This window comes from Zootoca vivipara, chromosome 16 (assembly GCF_963506605.1).
Source record: "Zootoca vivipara chromosome 16, rZooViv1.1, whole genome shotgun sequence".
In the NCBI taxonomy this organism is placed as follows: Eukaryota; Metazoa; Chordata; class Lepidosauria; order Squamata; family Lacertidae; genus Zootoca; species Zootoca vivipara.
Genome location: NC_083291.1, coordinates 27,118,174 through 27,139,132, shown reverse-complemented (window position 1 = coordinate 27,139,132; position 20,959 = coordinate 27,118,174). Strand labels below are relative to the sequence as shown.

General features: G+C 42.2%; 1 protein-coding gene across 1 annotated transcript in view; it reads right to left on the bottom strand.

Moving 5' to 3' along the window:
- Positions 1 to 13,682, bottom strand: part of WARS2 (tryptophanyl tRNA synthetase 2, mitochondrial) — a 29,339-nt gene extending 15,657 nt beyond the window's left edge. The window contains exons 1-2 of the mRNA XM_035097065.2: positions 13,610 to 13,682; positions 1,528 to 1,785 (exon numbers count right to left, since the gene is read on the bottom strand). Of these exons, the coding sequence (XP_034952956.1) occupies positions 1,528 to 1,785; positions 13,610 to 13,654 (303 nt within the window). The 5' untranslated portion in view covers positions 13,655 to 13,682. The remainder of the gene's footprint in view (positions 1 to 1,527; positions 1,786 to 13,609) is intronic.
- Between the last annotated feature and the right edge of the window lie 7,277 nt (positions 13,683 to 20,959).

Below are 20,959 nucleotides of genomic sequence, written 5' to 3'. Positions count from 1 at the left end.
TAAAAGGTTCAAGTTTTAAAAGGCATATTTAAAACATTTTAAAACAGTTCAAACCCATTCAAAACACTCAGAACACCTAAAACCTTTTAAAAGTAATCACATACCATTCAGTTATTAATTTTGTAGCTGTTAGAAATGGTTATGGTTGTTGTAAATCCACATTAAGAACTAAAAGTGTTGAAGAAGAAGAAGAAGAAGAAGAAGAAGAAGAAGAAGAAGAAGAAGAAGAAGAAGAAGAAGAAGAAGAAGAATTTGGATTTGATATCCCACTTTATCACTACCCTAAGGAGTCTCAAAGCGGTTAACATTCTCCTTTCCCTTCCTCCCCAACAACAAACACTCTGTGAGGTGGGTGGGGCTGAGAGACTTCAGAGAAGTGTGACTAGCCCAAGGTCACCCAGCAGCTGCATGTGGAGGAGCGGAGACACAAACCCGGTTCCCCAGATTATGAGTCTACCGCTCTTAACCACTACAGCACACTGGCTCCCAAGGAATTAAATAAACAAAAACTAGCAAATGGAGTTATACAAATTTGCCAACATGCTTTCTTGTGTTTAATATCCTCTCTTCATTCATACCCTCCTCCCTCGTTCTCTCACTTTTTCATTCACATACTACTCATGCAGACAAACTCACATACTGTTCAGACATCTGATCAACACTCAATGGTACTGTTTACAGTACTTTGTTCCACTCTTTCCATTAATATCTGTCCCTAAGCTCTGGACTTTTCAACAAAACAAAACAAAACAAAACATTCTGAGCAGTCAGAACGCCCTTACACATCCTGTTAATTCATCAGCAGCTGAGCCAATGGAGTTATCTCGCAGAAGGTCTCATTTCAAAATATAGCTGGCAGACTTCTCTCACCAGATAAGGCAGTGTGGTTTTCAAAATTCTAACCTGCATATACCCCAGATCAGATCAGATGAATCTTTATTTGCATCAGCCACTAGCCATAGCAATAAAATAAAATATACTGAAGACAGAGGTAAAAGGTTAACTATACAAAATACATTTTGGAGGTTTACATCAATAACCAAATAATATACCCCAGGTTTTTCCCTTTTGTACAATCTGTTGGATGCAAGATGGGGGGGGGGAATTTATGCAAAACTATTCAGTTCTGTGATTTAACCCCCCGTCTCCTTTATCTATTGACCACAGTAAGTATGCTAAAAAATTACCCAAACCTGGCTTTGACTTCTAAAGCACATACAGTGGTACCTCTACTTACGAATAACTCTACTTACAAATGTTTCTACTTACGAATGGAGCTCCGTCCGCCATCTTGGATGCGGTTTAGATAGGATTTTTTCTACTTATGAATTTTTCTCCCAATGCATTCCTATGGGATTCGACTTACTAATTTTTTCTACTTACAAATGTGCGTTTGGAACGCATTAAATTCGTAAGTAGAGGTACCACTGTATATAGATAATAACCGGGGGGGGGGGGAGAGATGGTCTAAGTGGAGCTATGTTCTGTCCACTGAAATCAGATGCAGAACCAGAGGGAGTTACTGACCTGGGATTGTTGGAAAATGAAACACTTCTGCGGACTGATGCCACAGGCAAGGAGAACAGCAGTGACGTCTAAGATGCTTGTGCGTAAAACTGTTGGTTCCCTTGGTATGGTGAGGGAGTGGAGATCCACAATGCTGTATAACACAGAGCTGCATTCTTCCTGTAGCTTCACCCAGCTTGTGATAGCACCAAGGTAGTTTCCCAGATGAGGGATCCCGGTTGGTTGAATCCCAGAGAAAATCCTTTTCACACCTTTATTCTGGAGCCAAGCCATAATTTAATTAATCATTAGTGTAGCAAACAATCACAGGGAACCAAACAATATGATAGTTCCAAGGTACATATACCTGCAACTTTCTGTGCAGAAACATAGGGCAAATACAGGCAGTATGGATATTTGAGCATATGGTAAACTATACAATTACAGTGATGCCTCACAAGACGAATTTAATTCGTTCCGCGAGTCAATTCATTTTGTGAAAAATTCGTCTTGCGAATCGCAGTTTCCCATAGGAATGCATTGAAATTTCTTTTTTTGCCCATAGGAACGCATTAATTAAATTTCAATGCATTCCTATGGGAAACCGCGATTTGTAAGACGAATTTTTCGCATAACGAATTCGTCTTGCAAGTCACCATCAGATCGCAAGATGCATTCGTCTTGCGAAAAATTCGTCTTGCGAGGCACCACTGTACTCTCAATCGCACCACTTTGGGGGCTCATGAGCTTCTGTTCATTTCAAAAGGGCACTGAACATACAGCTTTTAAATTGGATTGTGCCCTAGTAGCTCAATCTTCCACAATTTGACAGAGTTGTGATATATTATTCCAAGGCAGTCATTTTTAATTAATTAATTAATAATAGTAATAATAATAATAATAGACAAGTTGAAAATTGCTGGGGATCTTGGCAATCTACCTTTTAGTGATGTTCAAGTGGTTAACAAAAATGTCAATGGTTCGTGGAAGCAAAAGATAAAAAAATATGTAAGTGATTTAGAAATGATACAGGTTTATAGTGTGGATGTGCCACCTCTTAACCCTGCACATTTCTTCCCCCACATAGTATTTTACTGGAGCCCACAACCCTCATCTTCAACTGAAACAAAGCCTTATTAAGTGCACCTGTACTTGCTTATTTCTGTATCCTGTTTACCTGTATAACCCCTCCCTTTAAATTTAGACTGTAAGTTCCTTGATCAGCATCCTTTTTCTTTTTTTTAACTTTTATTATATTGGAAAACATCATGACAGCACTATAACAACTCCTAGTCAGCTTTAGGTGTTGAAGATTTGTGTTTTTCTTAAAACAACTGCTGGAGTGCTGGGAACAAGAACAAAATTGCAAGGCTTAAATATAAAGAACCACTGTTATTTATCAGTGGAAGACTGTAAGTTTGCTACAATACCAGTTATGTACTGCTATTTGAAGACTGCAAATCTAAGCGTAGTTACTTTTGTGTAAGCCTTGCTGAACACAGTGGAAATTTCTTCCGAGTAAGAATTCACAGCATCAGGTTATACACTTCAAAAACAGCTGAAGAGATTATTCGGCTAAAACCTTCATAGAAAATAGCTGACACTCAAGAAAGAATGTCGTCATGTCCTCAAAAAACTATAATGGGAGTATCATTATCTCAGCTCTGGTTATTCCATTTCTTTTTGCTAGTTCTTTTTTTCTCTGTACAGTATGCCAGAATGTTTTTGGGATATTAACCATCTCCCTTATTCCCACGGGAGACAAATATTCTTGTTGACTCAAGAAGGAAACTCTAAAGTATGGCTGTCCAAACAGTTATATTATTCAGTAAGGTGGTGTGTATGTGTGTGTGTGTGTGTGTGTGGCAAAACCACACCCTGAGATATTCAAAGGTTCCCTCGCTGGTATTTGTCTTTTTAAAGAATCTGCTTAAATCATCAATCATAAGTGAGCTCTGACAGATTGATCTCTAAAAAGGAAAGCAACTTTCTGGGTGGCCCTTTTAACTTTTCTTTCCACTTTCGATGGATAACCAAAGCTCATGTTCAAATGCAATACTTCTTCTTCCAAGGCTGTTTCTCCAAAAACAAAAGGGCTGCTACACAAAACTGCATCCCAGTGTCGTATTCACCTCCTCCGTTAATGGATAGTAAAAAAAAATTCCCCACATTTGTCTAACATTATCACCCTGCTGTGTTGTATTCCCCATATGTGGCAGCCAATGTTGTGGAATGGGAGTGAAAAAAGCACAAACTATATCAGGACAGAGGGCATACCATATTTTTCCGTCTATAAGACGCCCCCATGTATAAGACACCCCCTATTTTGGGGGACTCAGATTTAAGAAAATCCACCCCCAGCACTATCTGTGTATAAGACGCACCCTAATTCTGGGCATTAATTTTTTTGGGGGGGGGACCTAGTCTTATACACGGAAAAATACAGTATTTTACTTGATGCTATAGAAAGAGGGTACCCTTTCCTCTGCTTATAACCCTACCCTTAAGAGGTGCCTCGGGACATGCCGTCAAATTCGTATTTACTTTGTAAAAGCAACAGATCCTATGCCATACCACCAGCAGCTTTTGAAACCCCTCCCAGTTTCAGAAGTAATCTGCCATGTGGAGTAGTGGGCAGTTGCTGGAGCGGCCGTGGTTCAGCGGTAAAGCACACACACACACTTTGCATTCAGAAGATGCTGGGTTCAGTCCCAGATATCTCCAGTTAAAAGGGTCACAGAATCAAAGAGAGAAGAGGCAGGGAGAGACCCTCTGACACAGACCCTAGATAGTCAGCAACGGTCAGAAGAGACATCGCTAAACTTGATGAATCAATAGGACTCAGTAAAAGGCAGCTTTGTGTGGTAGACACATGCCCTCTTTCCTACCAGAAAAATGCTGGGTGGTTTTTTTATTATTATTATTTAAAAAAGGGAAACCTGCTATCTTGAAGAAAACAGCAAGGTTTCCTTAACATGCAGAACAGTTGCAATTTGCTAATGAAAGTTGTAGTATGATGTGAAGCTAAAATAATAATAATCAAGGAGTGATCACACTAAGTGCACAATCAAACACTCAAATACCGTGACCCATTATGGATACTTCAGCAATAACAAAAATATATTGCTTAGAGAGAGTTCATAGAGGAACAACTGAAATGATTAAATGCCTGGAAAGAACTAACTTCTTGTTGTTGAGAGGGAAGAGAGATTAAAAAAAATTACACATGCAAAGTTTAGCTAAATTACAACATTTGCTTTCTTCCATCCCAAGCTTGCCAAGGTCTGATCTATTCCACTTCAAACACTCCAACAAGAATACCCTGTAATCAACTGGAAATAATTTTTACTTAAAATATTTCCCATGTGCTGATGTTTAAAGCTGGGAAGAGGTGAAGTTACTATTAGGGATTCTAACTGAGAATCTGATTTTCGCTATAATGTCGTCCAAATCTCAGCCCTGACCGGCTCTCTGCATCAGAGAAACAATTCACTCATTCAAGTCATTAAGAGCTGGAGCAGAGAAAGCTCGTAAGTGCAAGTAGTTACAGCCTAAGTAGGAAAACGCATGACAGTTACAGTACAGTACATCTGTAGCCAAGGTGCCTCATCTTCTCACAAACCCGCTATTTTCTTTATAAAAAATACTGAGCTCAAATTGGATATGGATGAAGGAAATTACATATGTTCCAACGCAGTACAACTGTACTGTTATCTAACTGTAGATAAAACTTTATAAGGATAAAAGAAAGTATAAGCTTGGAAATTACTTTGTTATATCCACAAAACGTTAACAAAATATTATGTCAGCAGATAATGAAAGCCTCTTAGAAAAATCAATGGCAGTGATAAAGCAGTAGTTGTTTTTTTTTAAGTAACCATTCATCAAACAGGAGCCAAGAGGTTGAATGACACACTGTCTGATTAACAGTGCAATCCTACATGTGTCTACTCAGATTTATCTGGGTACTTTCAGGTGAGTGGGAATAAACTCCAGCCTAAGAGGTTCAAGTAGAGTGGAATTCAGTAAATGGATTATGTATTTCAAAAAGAGCAATGCCACATTAACTCCCAATGGTCAGAGTAGCTAGTGACAAAATCAGTGGAATTGGATTCAAAACTTAACTTTAAATTTCAAATACTGCTGGCACATTTTAAATACTAAAGCGCTTGACACATGCTACGGCACGGGGGAGATAAAATGAATCATGCAGGAAATGTGGAAATGAAATCTAAACATATAATGGTCTCAGATTAACAAATCGCGCCATTACAATTGTGTAATGAGGGGAATATAAGTGGTAGATTATTGATAGTTTTGGCAAAATGATGCAATAATGAAGTTTTTCCTTGTGCTGATGGTTTTTAAAATACTTACAACGCTTCAGTTATTATTGCACAATATTTTTCTGCATTTGATACCTCATTAATAATAAAATACGAGTTGCACAAAGCGTTTCATTTCAACTTAAAATAATATTCATTAAAAATGAGAATTCTGAAATCATGGTGCTAAAAGCCACACTGCGCCCGGCTACAGGCTTCGCTCACTGTTTATTCACCCTGCAAGAGTCAGAAGGCAACATAGCAGGGAGTTCAGTCTGGTGTCATGAAATCATAGGGCTGGAATGTGCTTGACTGAAATGTTGAGGTCAGGACATCAGAGCCACATGCTCAAAAGATCTGGAGTTAGTAAAGGATTAAAAAGAGAGAGAAAGAGTATGTTTCCCAAGAGTTCCCAATGGGCAGAAATATAAGCCAGAGGAGATGCCAACTCAGACTACAGCCACTCAAGAATTACCATTTATGTCCAGAGAAAAAAATGCCTTAGCACAGGGGTCCCCAGACTACGGCCCCTGGGCCGGATGCGGCCCAATTGGCCTCCCAATCCGGCCCGCGGCGACCCCCGCCGCCCGCTGCCGCCGCCCGCTCTTACGGCGCGCGGTGCGGCGGCGATCTTCAAAATCGGAAAAAAATCGCCGAAAATCCTTTGTGCGCATGCGTATGGGCCTCTCCCGACCCAGAAGAGGTCATTTCCGGTGCACTTCCGGGTCGGGGGGCGCCCATACGCATGCGCACAAGCAATTTTCGGCGATTCCCCCCCCGACCGTGTGCATGTGCGCATGCGCACGGGTGCGCACTCCCCTGCCCTCCGGCCCGCCGCGCGGTTGCCGCGGCGGGCACCGGCCCGAAGCCCGGTAAGTCTGGGGACCCCTGCCTTAGCATCACAGAATTCTGCATAGTACGGTTTTGTGACCAGTCTTAAAAGACCTCAACCTTTGCTGGAAACAGGGGCATAAGATCCTATATCAGAACAACAAATTCATTATCTGAGTGCAGATCCTGATATGGGCAATATGACATCAGCCACCCACAAGATCAACAGGCTTGGGAAAACTCAAAGGTTTGCAGAAGTACATATATGCAGAATAAAAGAATCCCAAAAGAGAGCGGAGAGCTGCAAAACAGCCTGCTGAGGAGGGCTGAACATGCTTGGTAGGAATGGAAGGCTGACTGGCAGATGTGGAAAGGGAAATGGAAAACTAATGGAAGAGAAATGTAATGGAGTATCATTAACGGTGGTCTGGCTGGAACCCTGACCACTCTGCACAGCAATATTTCGTTGCAGGTTCCACTTGTATGTGTTATGAGCTCCACAACATAATTCCGTAGAATGAGAAAAAATTGGTATTCACACTATCCGTGAGGCAGAATACAGTGGTGCCTCGCTAGACGAATTTAATTCGTTCCACGGGTCTTTTCTTATAACGAAAAATTCCTCTAGCGAATCCCATAGGAATGCATTGAATTTTTTTTTTGCCCATAGGAACGCATTAATTGAATTTCAATGCGTTCCTATGGGAAACCGCGATTCGCTAGACAATTTTTTCATAAAACGAATTCGTCTAGCGAGGCAACCTCCGCTCGAAAAATCCTTTCGTTAAGCGGAAATTTCGTTAAGCAGGGCATTCGTTAAGCGAGGCACCACTGTAGCTTAAAACAGAGCGTCTTTCTAGAAGACACCAGTAATCTTCACTTCCATTGTACGACAGTCCTCAGGTGTGGTGCGTCAGTTGTTTTTACTGGATGGTTTCCCAGTCCTTGTACTGAGCTTCCAACTCTGCTTTTTTAACTGGCTCAGCTTCTGAGCTATTAACAATCTAACACAGAGATTTGGCACGTGAAGCTTTCCCCTCTACTTTTTCCACATGAAGAAAGCTTTGCCTGCTTACATTTTTGCATCATAGTAGATACAAGCACAAAAACAGGGGGGTGGAACAGGTGTCAACTACATTATGGGCTGTACATGTTTCTTATTTATTCATCTTTATACGCAATATTAAAAAATGGTGTGGAATTTAGTTGGGAATAATCAAAAGATCTAACATACAGATTTTGAGAACCTTAGTATTACTAGGCAGCCATAGCAATGTGGCCATTAACATGCAGATTAAACAAATTGTTCCAATCTTTCCCCCCCCTTTTCTTTTTGAAATCATGTTATGAAATACAATTATGGCGCACTTGCTGTTAACTGTCAAGGTAAGTCAGTGTTAACTGGCTTTGAAGCCTTTTCTCTGGATTTGTTTGCACTTTGGAGTAGAAGATTCCAGTTTACAGATCTATCCATCTGTTTAAAGAGAGCAGGTAAGGAAATGATAAGGTCGCAAAGCTAATTTTAAATACAGGTGTGTTTGTGTGTGCATGCGCACGCTCATATGTATGCAAGCGAGCAGGAGAGAGAGAGAAAGAATGCAGGAAGAGAGGAGCGGATCGCTGCTGACATGTGCGACAAGGAAGATTGATGGTTTCCCTCTCTAGTTTTCCCTACTGTGAAGGCACACAGGGGGTGGGGAAGGGGACGAAGAAGCCGCTGCGCCAGCGACAAAGCAAGCTGCTTCGCTTATACCACTTGAGCCCTGATTAATGAGGCGGCAGCAACTCAGGAAATGGAGAAGGATCATGCTTAGACTTCCCCCTTATTGTTACTTAGCTATAATTTGAGCTACAGAGTTCCACATGTTTTCAGTTGGTTTGCTAGTTATGAATTTTCAAACCAGTCGGACAAAGAGAAACTGCCGAGAGACCGAAGAAAAGAGCGTGCGCCGGGGTGGGGGAGAAAGAGAGAGAGAGAGAGAGAGAGAGAGAGAGAAACCTGTGTGCAAACTCTTACCTTGAACTGAAGAATGTGAAGACTGGATCTGCTAGCAAACATAGGGCCTATAGCCAGTGCTACTCAGAGCAGACCCACTGGAATTAACAAATGCAAGTTAGTTGTGTCCATGCATTTCAATGGGCCTTCTCTGAGTAGGACTAACTTTGGATGCAGCCTGCAGCTCAAGTAAATCACACGCACAAGCTCAGCAATGTATTACACCTGAGAATAAGGCTGCAATCTTAACTCCACTTACCTGGGACTAAGCCCATTGAATTCAATAGGACTTACGTAGAAGGTTAGGATTGCATGGTAAGTCAATGGGACTTACTTTTGAGTAGATTTATTTAGGACTGCATTGTTAAATCTATTTAAACTTGTCAATTAACTGCATCAAATACCCATTAGCTGTATAAGTCAGGGAAATAATAATAGAAACAATATTTGTAATATTTATAAAATATTTGTATTCTTGCGTATTTTAAACCTATTTTATACACAATCTCAACAGAAACTCAGGGCAATTCACATATTACAGTGCAGTAGTTTAAACCCATGTAAAAACACTTAATACAGATTGGGAAGACTGAGAACAAAAAATAAGGAAAAGTGATACTAGATCAGCAACCTCCAATATTTCCCTGGCACCATTTCAAAATTTTACCATATGCTTAGGAAATATTCTCCTCTGCACATTCCTCCTGTTTGTCTCCTCTTTTCTCTTCTGCCCTTCTCTTGCAAACAATATAAACAAGCAAACAGATTTAAATAGTGGTGATACCACTGATAAGACCCAACTTAAGCAGAAGCGTGACCCATTTTGTGGGTTCCAACACACTAAAGGGGAATTCACAAAAAGACATAAGTCTCCTAATAGAGCCTAGAGAATCCTAACCCTGCATAAATATACAAAGCCTGCATCTGCATGTGGAGGTGCTCCAATTTCTTAACTCCCTTCATGTAAGATTTCCAGAAGCCATCAGCTGTCTGCTGTGGATAAAATGATTTTAGAAGGCACTTCAAAGTAAGTGCCGCTGAACTAAATGGGATTTTCGTCAGAGTGAACATCCGAAGGATTACACAGTAAATGGGACATTTGGTTAAATTCAGAAGGGCTGTTCTTACGCCTGTTTCTTACACACGCCCACAAACCACTCAAAAGAATTTGGAAATTATATAAAACCTTCTATGTGCACATCTTTAACAATGGTTTAAACTTCATCTATATTTGAAACTGTAGGGACCCAGGTGGCGCTGTGGTTAAACCACTGAGCCTAGGGCTTGCTGATCAGAAGGTCAGCGGTTTGAATCCCTGTGACGGGGTGAGCTCCCGTTGCTTGGTCCCAGCTCCTGCCAACCTAGCAGTTCAAAAGCACGTCAAAATGCAAGTAGATAAATAGGAACTGCTACAGCAGGAAGGTAAACGGTGTTTCCGTGTGCTGCTCTGGTTTGCCAGAAGCGGCTTTGTCATGCTGGCCACATGACCTGGAAGCTATACGCCGGCTCCCTCGGCCAATAATGCGAGATGAGCGCGCAACCCCAGAGTCGGTCACGACTGGACCTAATGGTCAGGGGTCCCTTTACCTTTACCTTTATATTTGAAACTAGAAATACAGTTTGGAAGTGTAAACCAACTAAGTTCTAAAGAGGAAATTTACTCCCTGGCAAGTTATTCCGAGAAATGTCTCAGAAGCTTTATTCCCTTTCTGTAACCATTATTAAACATTTCAAACTGCAGAATCAGTGACCTAAAGGTAGTGGAGAACGCAGCAACCACTTTTCAACAGGGTGAGTTTCTGGAACAGGACACGCTTTTGTTCTGCTGTGGCACTGGCTTCCTATTGCCATTCATGCACAATTCTGATTGTTTTAACCTATACTTTCTAGAACACTTTGGGAGTTACCATTATAGCAAATAGGCCAATTGCTTGATGGCAGCCTCTGCACCACCAAGGTGTGATTAGCAAGGGCTTTCATTTTCAGTGACTTTGAAAATCCCTTCCCCAACAACATGTTTGACGAAGCCCAAATTTGAGCATTTTCCAGCAGGCATGCAAGCACTGAAACATCTGCTTGCCAGAGAAATCTAGGAAGTTATGCTAACAACAGGACACCAAACTTAATCAATATTTTGTATATTTTTATTTTAGATCCACGCAGCTGCTTCACAATGGAAGACAGAGGACTTCAACACCATTTTGGCTTTACACATGGATGTGAGAAAACACCAGAAATTTAATTTTCATTTATAAACATTTTGGTTTCAAGCCGCTTGGTGTACTAACAAAAAATCATTTAGTTGGGCATACCAAACACCTTGGTACTGCATTACTATAAACACAGATGTTTCCTTGATATTTGTAAAACTTAGTACTTTATAGCGCATGTAGCGGGTGTTTCTGGCAAATAAGAATACTGCGGAATACATACTGCTGAAACTACCACAAACAGCACGCAGGGAGAGGTTTTTTAAATCCTTGGGGCACAGATCCCTTTACTTGTAATTCTCACTTGTAAGAATCACTATACTTAGCAAAAGCTATTATTTCTAATTCTTTTTCTCCCCCACCCGACAGGCCACAGGTCAGCTGCCCTCAATGTTCTGTAGGTCCTGGAAACTCATAAGCCCTTGTTAGGCCATTTCTAGGTTGTTTTTTTCTCTTTTCAAACTAATTCTGTGTACCTAGGGAGTCCCTTGACTGTGTTGAAACCACTACCTTATCTTTCAGAGGATGCTTCACTCCCAAATTGACAGGCACCCAACTACTTGCTTCATATCATAAGGAACAAATGAAGAATCACCGCAAAATATTACAGTGTATTCTAACCACAAAGAGGAGTGTTCCTGTTCAGGACACAGCTAACGTAGAGCAGAAACCTTGTTTGGAGCTCACACCGGCAATCCCAAAGATTGCAGTTTGGGATAATTAAGCCCATTCTTTTTGCCAATAGTAATTTTTTTCTATATAAGTTTCAGTATGGTGTAAGAGGCCCATCAGGCTACCTGCAAAGCTTTGGATCCAATGTCACCAACACCTTGCCCCTGAAATGCCCCATTTTGAAGCTTTCTGTCTGTTACCAGCAGCAACAAAGCAATGGGCAGTAGCTTGGTAGCTAGAGTGCAACTGAATTTCTGGCCACCACTCAAAAGACACTTCTCTGATAGAAAAGAGGCACTAATAAGCCACCCTAATACTCTCCAGTCATCCCTGGCATTGAGACTAATTAAAAACACCATTATGTTGTTATTATTATTAATAATTAAATATGTATACCACTTTTCATTCAAAAATCTCAAGGCAGTTCAGAGGATAAAAATACAAGATAAAAACACAAAATTGGCTGATGTTGTTTGTGCAGTTTTTAAAAAGGCCAGGTAGCAATCTTGCAGCCTGTGTTTTGTGAGTCGTTGAGGGAAAGAGGACTTGGAGGGAAAAGGGAATGCTAACAGTCTGTACTCAGGCAGCCACTAGCTGTTGAATGGACAAAAAGAAGAGAAAGGATGCTTAGGCATTTAGACTTACAGGCACCAAAGTAAGTTTTGTAAAGTCCCTTACAATAGGCTCTTTCTTGCAATGCTCTTATGTTCTTTCACAGAATCACAGAACAGGAAGGGACCATGATGGTCATTTAGTCCAACCCCCTGCAATGAAGGAATCCTTTGCTTAATAAGTACAACTCCCGCACAACTGCACCCTTATATACAGGAGAAACTTTGAACAATCAGAAGGAACTGTTTTAAGTATTGTTACTATTTACATCCTACTCCCACTACCACCACCATTGCCAATCTATCAAAAACTGTCAGGAATAAATTGTTGGCATCTGTCTGTTTCAAGAGACAATGGATTGCACCTCTGAGGATGAACTCAAACCACTGCGTTAGCATCACTGAAGTGACAAGCCTGGGCAGTGTGCATGGAGGTCCTGGGCTGCCCAGATGACAAAACCCTGCTTACAAAATGAGGGGATCCATCTTTAAGCAGTTTTCTATTAACACAGGTGTCTATCCAACTGGGTTCCAACTACAGTCATACCTCGGTTTAAGTACACTTCAGTTTAAGTACTCAGCGGACCGTCTGGAACGGATTAATCCACTTTCAATTACTTTCAATGGGAAAGTTCGCTTCAGGTTAAGTACGCTTCAGGTTAAGTACAGACTTCCGGAACCAATTGTGTACTTAGGTACCACTGTACACATGGCTGGGGGGAATGGACAGGAAGGAAGAGGGGGCCCTAACAGGAAACCAGAAGCCCCTCACAAAAAATATTAATAAAACCCTGTCCGCAGAGCATGAAGCTCTTAATGTCAGGGTCATGGGGTTGAGCCTCACATTGGGCTAAAATAATCCTCCTGCATTGCAATCACAATTCTGTGATTCTACATAGTACATTATTATGGGGGAGGGAACATTTTATTTTTCTCTGTACTTTACAACTTGCAAGCATGGGACCTGGGGAATCCCCACTCAGCTATTAAGTTCACTGAAATGACTTTGGGCCAGTCACCATCTCTTAGCCACCTAACCTACGTCACAGGGTTGTTGTGAGGATTAAAAAGGGAATAGGAGAGCCACCTACGCCACCTTGAGCTCCCTGGAAGGAAAATGTGGTATAGAAATGTTATACACATACAGAGTGTATAACATTTTCATTTTTCCATTTGCCTCGTGAGGTGGATGCAGGGCGGGGGCGCTAGGCGGCGACTAGCCCACTTTCGCCACGCAAGCACCGCGGCCGCGTAGCGGATTCGAATCCAGAACACCGTCCCCAACCTCAACCGCCCTACCGCCACAGCGGCTCCCGGTTTCCCACAGGCTTTTTTTTCGTCTCGCCAAGCAGCGAGATGCGATAGCTGCCCCTCAGCTCTCGCATTTCGCTCCCTCCAAGAAGGGACCACGACCCGGAGCGCCGTTTCTCCCTCTCTGCATTTCCTGAGCCCTGTTACCTGTATGAGGTGAAGCGCCCGGACGGAGGAACTGGGCGCCGCCATATTGGAAAGGTGGGGACGGTCACGTGACGCCGCGCGTGCGCACTAGGTCATTCATTGCCTTCGCCTCCTCCTCGTCCTCTGCCCCCGCTTTCCGCCCGGAGGCTGAGATTCTGCAACGCAGCAGCAATATTTCCGCCCTGCGGACCCTGAGATTAAAGATTAATCTCGTGCATCTGCCGACTAAACATCGGTTTTGAAGGCTGACTGGTTTGGCCTCCATTTGAAATAATAATAATAATAATAATAATAATAATAATAATAATAATAATAATAATAATAATAATAATAATATGGATTGCTTAACGCCTTTGTTGCACACATCTCCCTATTGTCTCTGGCCCCCAGTTCTCCAAGTTTTTGTAGTGTTTTTAAAACCTGCTTTGCCCAGAGCTGGAATTAGAGGTGAATGTACAAGTTGGCTACACACACACACACACACACACACACACACGTACAGAGAGAGAGATGAACACACTCTTTTTCATTATACTGTATCTAGTTTGGATGCTCCCCCATTTTGAAAAACAACCCCCTGCCCATAGAAAGCTAGCATGTTAGAGTAAAAGAAGAAGAACCCTGACAAAAATGTCAAGTTTCTGTTACTTAGATCAAAGCACAAGATGGATTTAGATGGTAACTAAAAGTTCTCAATGAAGATGGCAGATGATTGTGATCAGTGAGGGTTGCCTTGGTATCTTCCTGCCTAACTTTCAAAAAAGGATCTGATCAGGAGATCTCAACCGATGGGAGAAGAAACGGGGAAAGAGTTCAATCCAAACCGATCATTCAGAATATTGTCTAATGAAATCTAAGTCCCCCCCCCCCTGCAGAAACTGAGACTGTGGAGTATAAAAAGTGACAGATCATGCATTCTGATTTGTGGACCGGGTCACCTTGTGCAATCTGGTGTAGTACCAAACAGCAGCAAAACACTACTGGACTTGTACACAGTTTAGCGCAAAACTGGAAGAGTGTAGACTCTGAAACAGTAGTGCCTCCTTAATATGTAGGGGAATTCCGCCTGGGATGCTCATTGAATGGAACATTTTCCTTCATGGAAAGGAAAAATATGTGTGTGTGATTGGCTTTGGATTGCACCCACAGCAGCATTATTAGTAACCAACAACTCACAACCCCACCTGCATCATAGCAGACTGTAACACTTACTCAGAAGTAAACGTTTATAAATAAAAATACAACTGACTGCTTAATTGCCTTCCCCCTTTTCTATGTTCTTCCCCACCACAGCCAGGAATATGTTTTTAAGGTTAGTTTGAATTACAAAGGCTTAATTTCCATTTTGAAATAAACTTATCATGAAACAAAGGCTCTTTTGATTGCACACATATGGAGGCTTAGTAGTGCAACATCTTCAAACCACATCGGGGCAGCAGACGCCAGGATCAAATTACAAGCAACCTGAGGTGGTGTGCCCCCCGCCCTCCCCACATTTTTTAGGTTCTCCTTCAATTTCTATTTATTTCTATTTAAAAGCTTTAGGAAAAACTGAAGCCCCCTTCCTTATCTTAAGCATTTATCAGGGACGCCAGCCCTACTGTTAGCTCCCCTCCCTACTCCTAACACACTCGCCCTAAGTTTGAACACTGGCCCTCTAGCAGAACATCCCCATCGCTCCCCACAACCCTGCTAGAAGATGTACCTACCGTATAATGTTAACGCACAGCCTAAGGAAGAGTGGATAGCTCAGTTGGTTAGAGCATGGCACTGATAACACCAAGGTCGCAGGTTCAATCCCCATAATGGACAGCTGCATATTCCTGCATTTCAGGGGGTTGGACTAGACCTCAGGGTCCCTTCCAACTCTACAGTTCTATGATTCTATAACAGTGATGGGCAACCTTTTGAGCTTGGTGTGTCAAAATTCACCAAAAAACTGAGCATAACTCAGGTGGTGTGTCATTTCGAGAGAGAAAAACATAATTCTGCAATATTTATAGTTTAAATAACAAAAATGTATAATTGTAATATATAACTGTATTTAATAAACCAAAAACTAATTATTTAACAAAACAAAACAAAACAAAACCCCCCTTATTTATCACAAAGTGCCCAGAGTTGTTGAGCTTTTTTGGGGGGGGGAGCTGCTGACCAATGTTTTGGAGTTGGGGGGGGCGCAAAAGTTACTTTGATTTTTTGGGGGGAAGCCTTCGCTGGAACTAACACGCAGCACTGACATAGTCTGCCAAAGCACAAAAAACAGCACAGAAAGCGTTAAAAAGCGCCAAATAAAAACAGCACAGAAAGGGTTAGAAATGAACCTGCTGCACCCAATCAGAAACAGCCACTGACTCAGCAAATTGAAAAAAGACCAATCGCTGAACACAATCTCTGGCCACCAGGAACAACAACAACAAAAAGGATCTGGGTTTTAACAGCGGAGACAAGCTGTAGCGTGAGGAGGAGCAAATGGGGAAAAAACAACAACAACAGCGCGACACACGTGCCAGTAGTGAGGGCTCTGCGTGTCATAGGTTCACCATCACTGTTCTATAACATGAACATTGGGATATTAAATTGTAAAGTTTTGGTTGGGCTTAACAGCTATAGGAGGAGGTACTGACTGCTCCACCCAGGGCTCCCTTCTTATAGCACAGGCATTCTATAGACCAGGCCTTGTCAGCCTACATAAACCTTCAGTTATCTGCTGAGTTAACATCCTTCTACAGCAGCAATACAGTGGTACCTTGGGTAAAAAACGCTTCGGGTTACAAACACTTCGGGTTACAGACTCCGTTAATCTGGAAGTAGTACCTCGTCTTAAGATCTTTACCTCAGGACGAGAACAGAAAGCGGGAGGCCCCATTAGCTAAAGTGGTGCCTCAGGTTAAGAGCGGGTTCAGGTTAAGAACGGACCTCCGGAATGAATTAAGTTCATAACCTGAGGTGCCACTGTACAGGGCAAGAATTGGGACCTATCCATGGTCCTGAATTCTCAGACCTGTAATTGATCTGCCTTGACCTGATGTGTGTGACTTGACTCAACCTGAGGGCCTGCCCAGAGGAGATAAAATCAGTGTCCACTTCCCCTGTGAATCTGAAGCCCTAACGGAACAGGACACATTCTCTCTAGTCAAACAGATTTTTCTGAGTTTTGAAACAGTGCAGAAAAGGAGGTTGTTAGGTAGCTGGGTGGGGTGTCAACAAAACCTCAAATCAGTCCATGAACCCACTACCAAGTATAACATTGCTAGACAAAGAGCTTGGAGAACGAAGGAGATAGAATCTCAGCAGAACACCCAATCGCCCATTCCCTGCCATGGAGCTTAAATTTATGCTGCATGTAGAATTTGGGATGACAATACTGCTGAGACAGACTTATGTCTTCATAGATCTCAGCAATGCAGGCCAGAGTAATGTCCTCATTTAGGATCAAGACCCAGAATAAATTTGCTTTTGAATGGACCATCCTAACATCAAGCAACAGCAGACTGAGATGTAATGGCTCATTGATAGATAGAACAACCTGGATTAGCTTGGTTGGAAGAAGGGCAGGAAGAAGAAGCACTTTCCATTTTCTGGCCTCTTCTCCTTAACTGCTTAGTCCAGTCCCTACTGCCACATCTCCCTGTTCCCAGAGTCAGGCCCCAAGATACGTGTTTAAAAAAGAACTAGACCCATCAACAGTGGCAAAGTCAGCTTATCAACACAGCTGATAATTGCACAGGAGAACTTCCCAGCAGATTGTGCCCCAGCTTAATTAGCATTTGTAGGTGCAGACTGCCATTTGGATTTTCTGGCAACAACATGCTTTGGGCTGCCCCTGAAAATTGTACACATTTAGGATTATTATTATTATTATTATTATTATTATTATTATTATTATTTTGCCAATAGAAAGTTAATGGTAGAACCAGAAGGTTCAATGAAATCCAAAACATTTCAGGCATGATAATTCTATTTCATGTACAGAGCAATGAATATCTGAAATACACCACAAGTGTGTGTAGGAAGGACAAGATTTTCCAACCAGGAGCTTATAGGTGCTTGTGGTCAACACACTGGTTTTGTACACTGAATGGCTCTTATCTTTAGAAATTAAATGAGCCTCTGTTCCACATATGCACCTCAAAGACCCAATGCTTTTAAAAGATGGGCTATTTGATGTGTTGATAACATACTGTGCTGTTATATTACGTAACTGTATTAAAAAACCGGCCACAAATACTCTTAAAAACAGCACATATATATAAAGGTCTAAGGGAATAACTTTACACATGGGCTGAGAATTGTGTACCCTAGTGAAATTGGAGACGTCAACCTTGCTTCTGCCAGGAGAAACCGTACCTAGAATGTCAAACAAGCCCTGTTATGATTCCTGTTATAAATCATGACATATTCTCACAGCATTCATATAGTGTTGGGTGTATGTGCTGAGAGACACCCCCCCCCCAAAAAAATGACAATAAATGTTTCTAAATGCTATTCCCCCACCTTTTAAAAAAAATAAAATATCTTTAATGCAGGATGCTGTGTCTTGCTATATGTAGGTGCATAGACTCACAGAATGGTTTGGCATTCTTTCTGATCAGATAGGATCTAATGTAATAATACATTAATTTAAAGCAGTTGGCTGTATAATTAAATTATAGATGGGCCACCTAAATACCGATACAGGATATGTGATGTTTTCAATACAATAATATGCAGTGTTCTTCATGTTGACAAAAAAAAGCGCTTCACCAATGTAAAATATTTCAACTCTAGCTGGTTTTAATTGGTTAACTAATGATTTATCTTCACAATACAACAATTGGATATTACTGGAACCTTGCACAAACTCTCATTTCCCCTTTAATGTAGTAGTCATTGGCTTTTGAATATAAACAGTCTATAGGTATTATTTTGTTGAGTTTGGCTGTCAAGATGGGCTGGTAACCAGAAAGAGCTCTAACTGTCATTGGCTCAGTTACTCCAACCAAAGGGTCACTTCTACTGATGTCTGAGCTCCTATGTTCCCCAGAAACTCTGTCTGCCATTGGCTGAACTTTTTCTGACCCAACAGACCAGGCATGCAGAGCTTACCTTCCAGGTCCCGGACTGCAGAATCCGGGACCGGCAGCCGTGTGACACCGGAAGTTGCGTCAACGTAACTTCCGGTGTCGTTTTGCCCTTCTATGGGCACCAAAAATGGCCGCCTCCGGCTTCGAAAGTCACTTCTACACATGTTAGGAAGTGCGTTGACGCAACTTCCGGTGTCGCTCTGCCCATCTATGGGCACCAAAAATGGCCGCCGCCAACACCGGAAGTCGCGTCTATGCACTTCCGGACATGCGTAGATGCAACTTTTGAAGCTGGCGGTGGCCATTTTTGGTGCCCATAGAAGGGCAAATCAGAAAGAAAAAAATGGCTGCCGGCAGGAGAAAATAACGGAGAAAAACGGGAGACGAAGTGATACGGGGGACCACCGGGAAAGGGTAAGTAAAAACGGTGGTTTCCCGGGGAAAACGGGGTACTTGGCAGCTATGATGCAGAGAGTCCTAAGAAAAGATGAGTGGAAGACCTAGGTGCTTGGGAAATGGAGACTGGAAGAGGAAGGGAATGAGGGGAAGAGAAGATCAGAAGGAGAAGCTATGCAGCCAAATTACGGTACATTTGAGGTCGGACATCCACCCACACCTACCTTTTGCCTGCTCTTAAAGCTCTGTGTCTGAGTGCCTCCACCCCACACTGTTTTCCTTAATGCTGAATTGAAACAAACAGCAATTTGGGTTTTCAGTGGATTGCACTCTTGTCAGCTGTTTTGTGGTTTTAAAAACCTCTTTTATTTTGGAACTCTGCATACTTGTGTGTATAGCTAAGGAGTCCCTAAAATATGTAGAAGCCACTCCCTTGCTTTTGGGTGGCTTCCAAACTGATCGGCACTTCAACACTGAAGTTTGCTAGCAGAGACATGACGGATGATTGACATAGCTGATCATTACTTTCATAAAAGCAATGATTCAGAGAGAGCTGAATGGACACATCTTGCAGCCCTCAAGATTCCAGAGAAATTGAATGCATAGGTTCATTTTAAAATATTTACAAAGATTTACACAGCGAAGTGTCACAACAGTTTGCTGTTGCTAGCAAGTAAACCGAGAAAGCCGAGCAATAAATATCAGGACAGCAAAACTATTCGGTTTGCTGTTGCGATTTTCTCTCTGCATTCTCCATCTGTAAATTTCTTCTTTTTTTGGGGGGGGCATGGTAGTGAAGTAAGAAAGGACATCTTTCCTACATGCTGTTGTTTTATCATCCATTATGCTTTCTCTGTTCTTTCTATTCATTTCAAATCTGTGTTTCCTGTCATATGTAGATTGAAAACAGAACTTTGCTGGGCGAAAGTTCTCTATTGCAAACATCTGTGCCTCAACAAGGATTGTGTTTCCATGTCTTGGAACATCAAGGGGTTCTTTCCTTCCCCAGATGCACACCTTCAGTCTGGGGTATCTGAGAATTCAGAAGAAGCAGTGGTAACACACTTGAAAAGTATATAGGCGCGTTTTTGTTCCTCATCAGCGACAGCGACAACATTGCTATACATAACAACATTGAGCTTTCCCTCCCCTGAATGTCATGTACTATAAACCCAGGGATGTAATTGCTTAGAATGTAGAGTGTTCACCAATGCTGTTTTTCTGGGGAAAGAGGTGCTGGAACTCACCATGAGCGCCTCCCTTGTTCTCTTATAATGGCAATGGCATCTACCTGAGAGGTGCTAGAACTGAGTGAGTTATGGCTGAAAAAAAAGCCCTGGTGTTAAGGACTCCATCCTTTTTTACAGAAACATAGATTAGTTTCTATGTTAGGGACCCAGGTGGCGCTGTGGGTTAAATCACAGAGTCTAGGGCTTGCTGATCAGAAGGTCGGCGGTTCGAATCCCTGCAACGGGGTGAGCTCCCATTGCTCGGTCCCAGCTCCTGCCAACCTAGCAGTTCGAAAGCACATCAAAGTGCAAGTAGATAAATAGGGACCGCTCCGGCGGGAAGGTAAACGGCGTTTCCGTGCGCTGCTCTGGTTCGCCAGAAGCAGCTTTGCCATGCTGGCCACATGACCCGGAAGCTGTCTGCGGACAAACGCCGGCTCCCTCGGCCTATAGAGTGAGATCAGCGCCGCAACCCCAGAGTCGGACCCGACTGGACCTGATGGTCAGGGGCCCCTTTACCTTTAGATTAGTTTACCTCCAAGATCATAAAAATGCCTTAATTACCACACATCTAATAGCAACGACTATAGGCTTCTCTTACATCAGGCTTCCCCAAACTAAGGCTCGGGGGCCGGATGCGACCCACAAGGCTCTTTTAT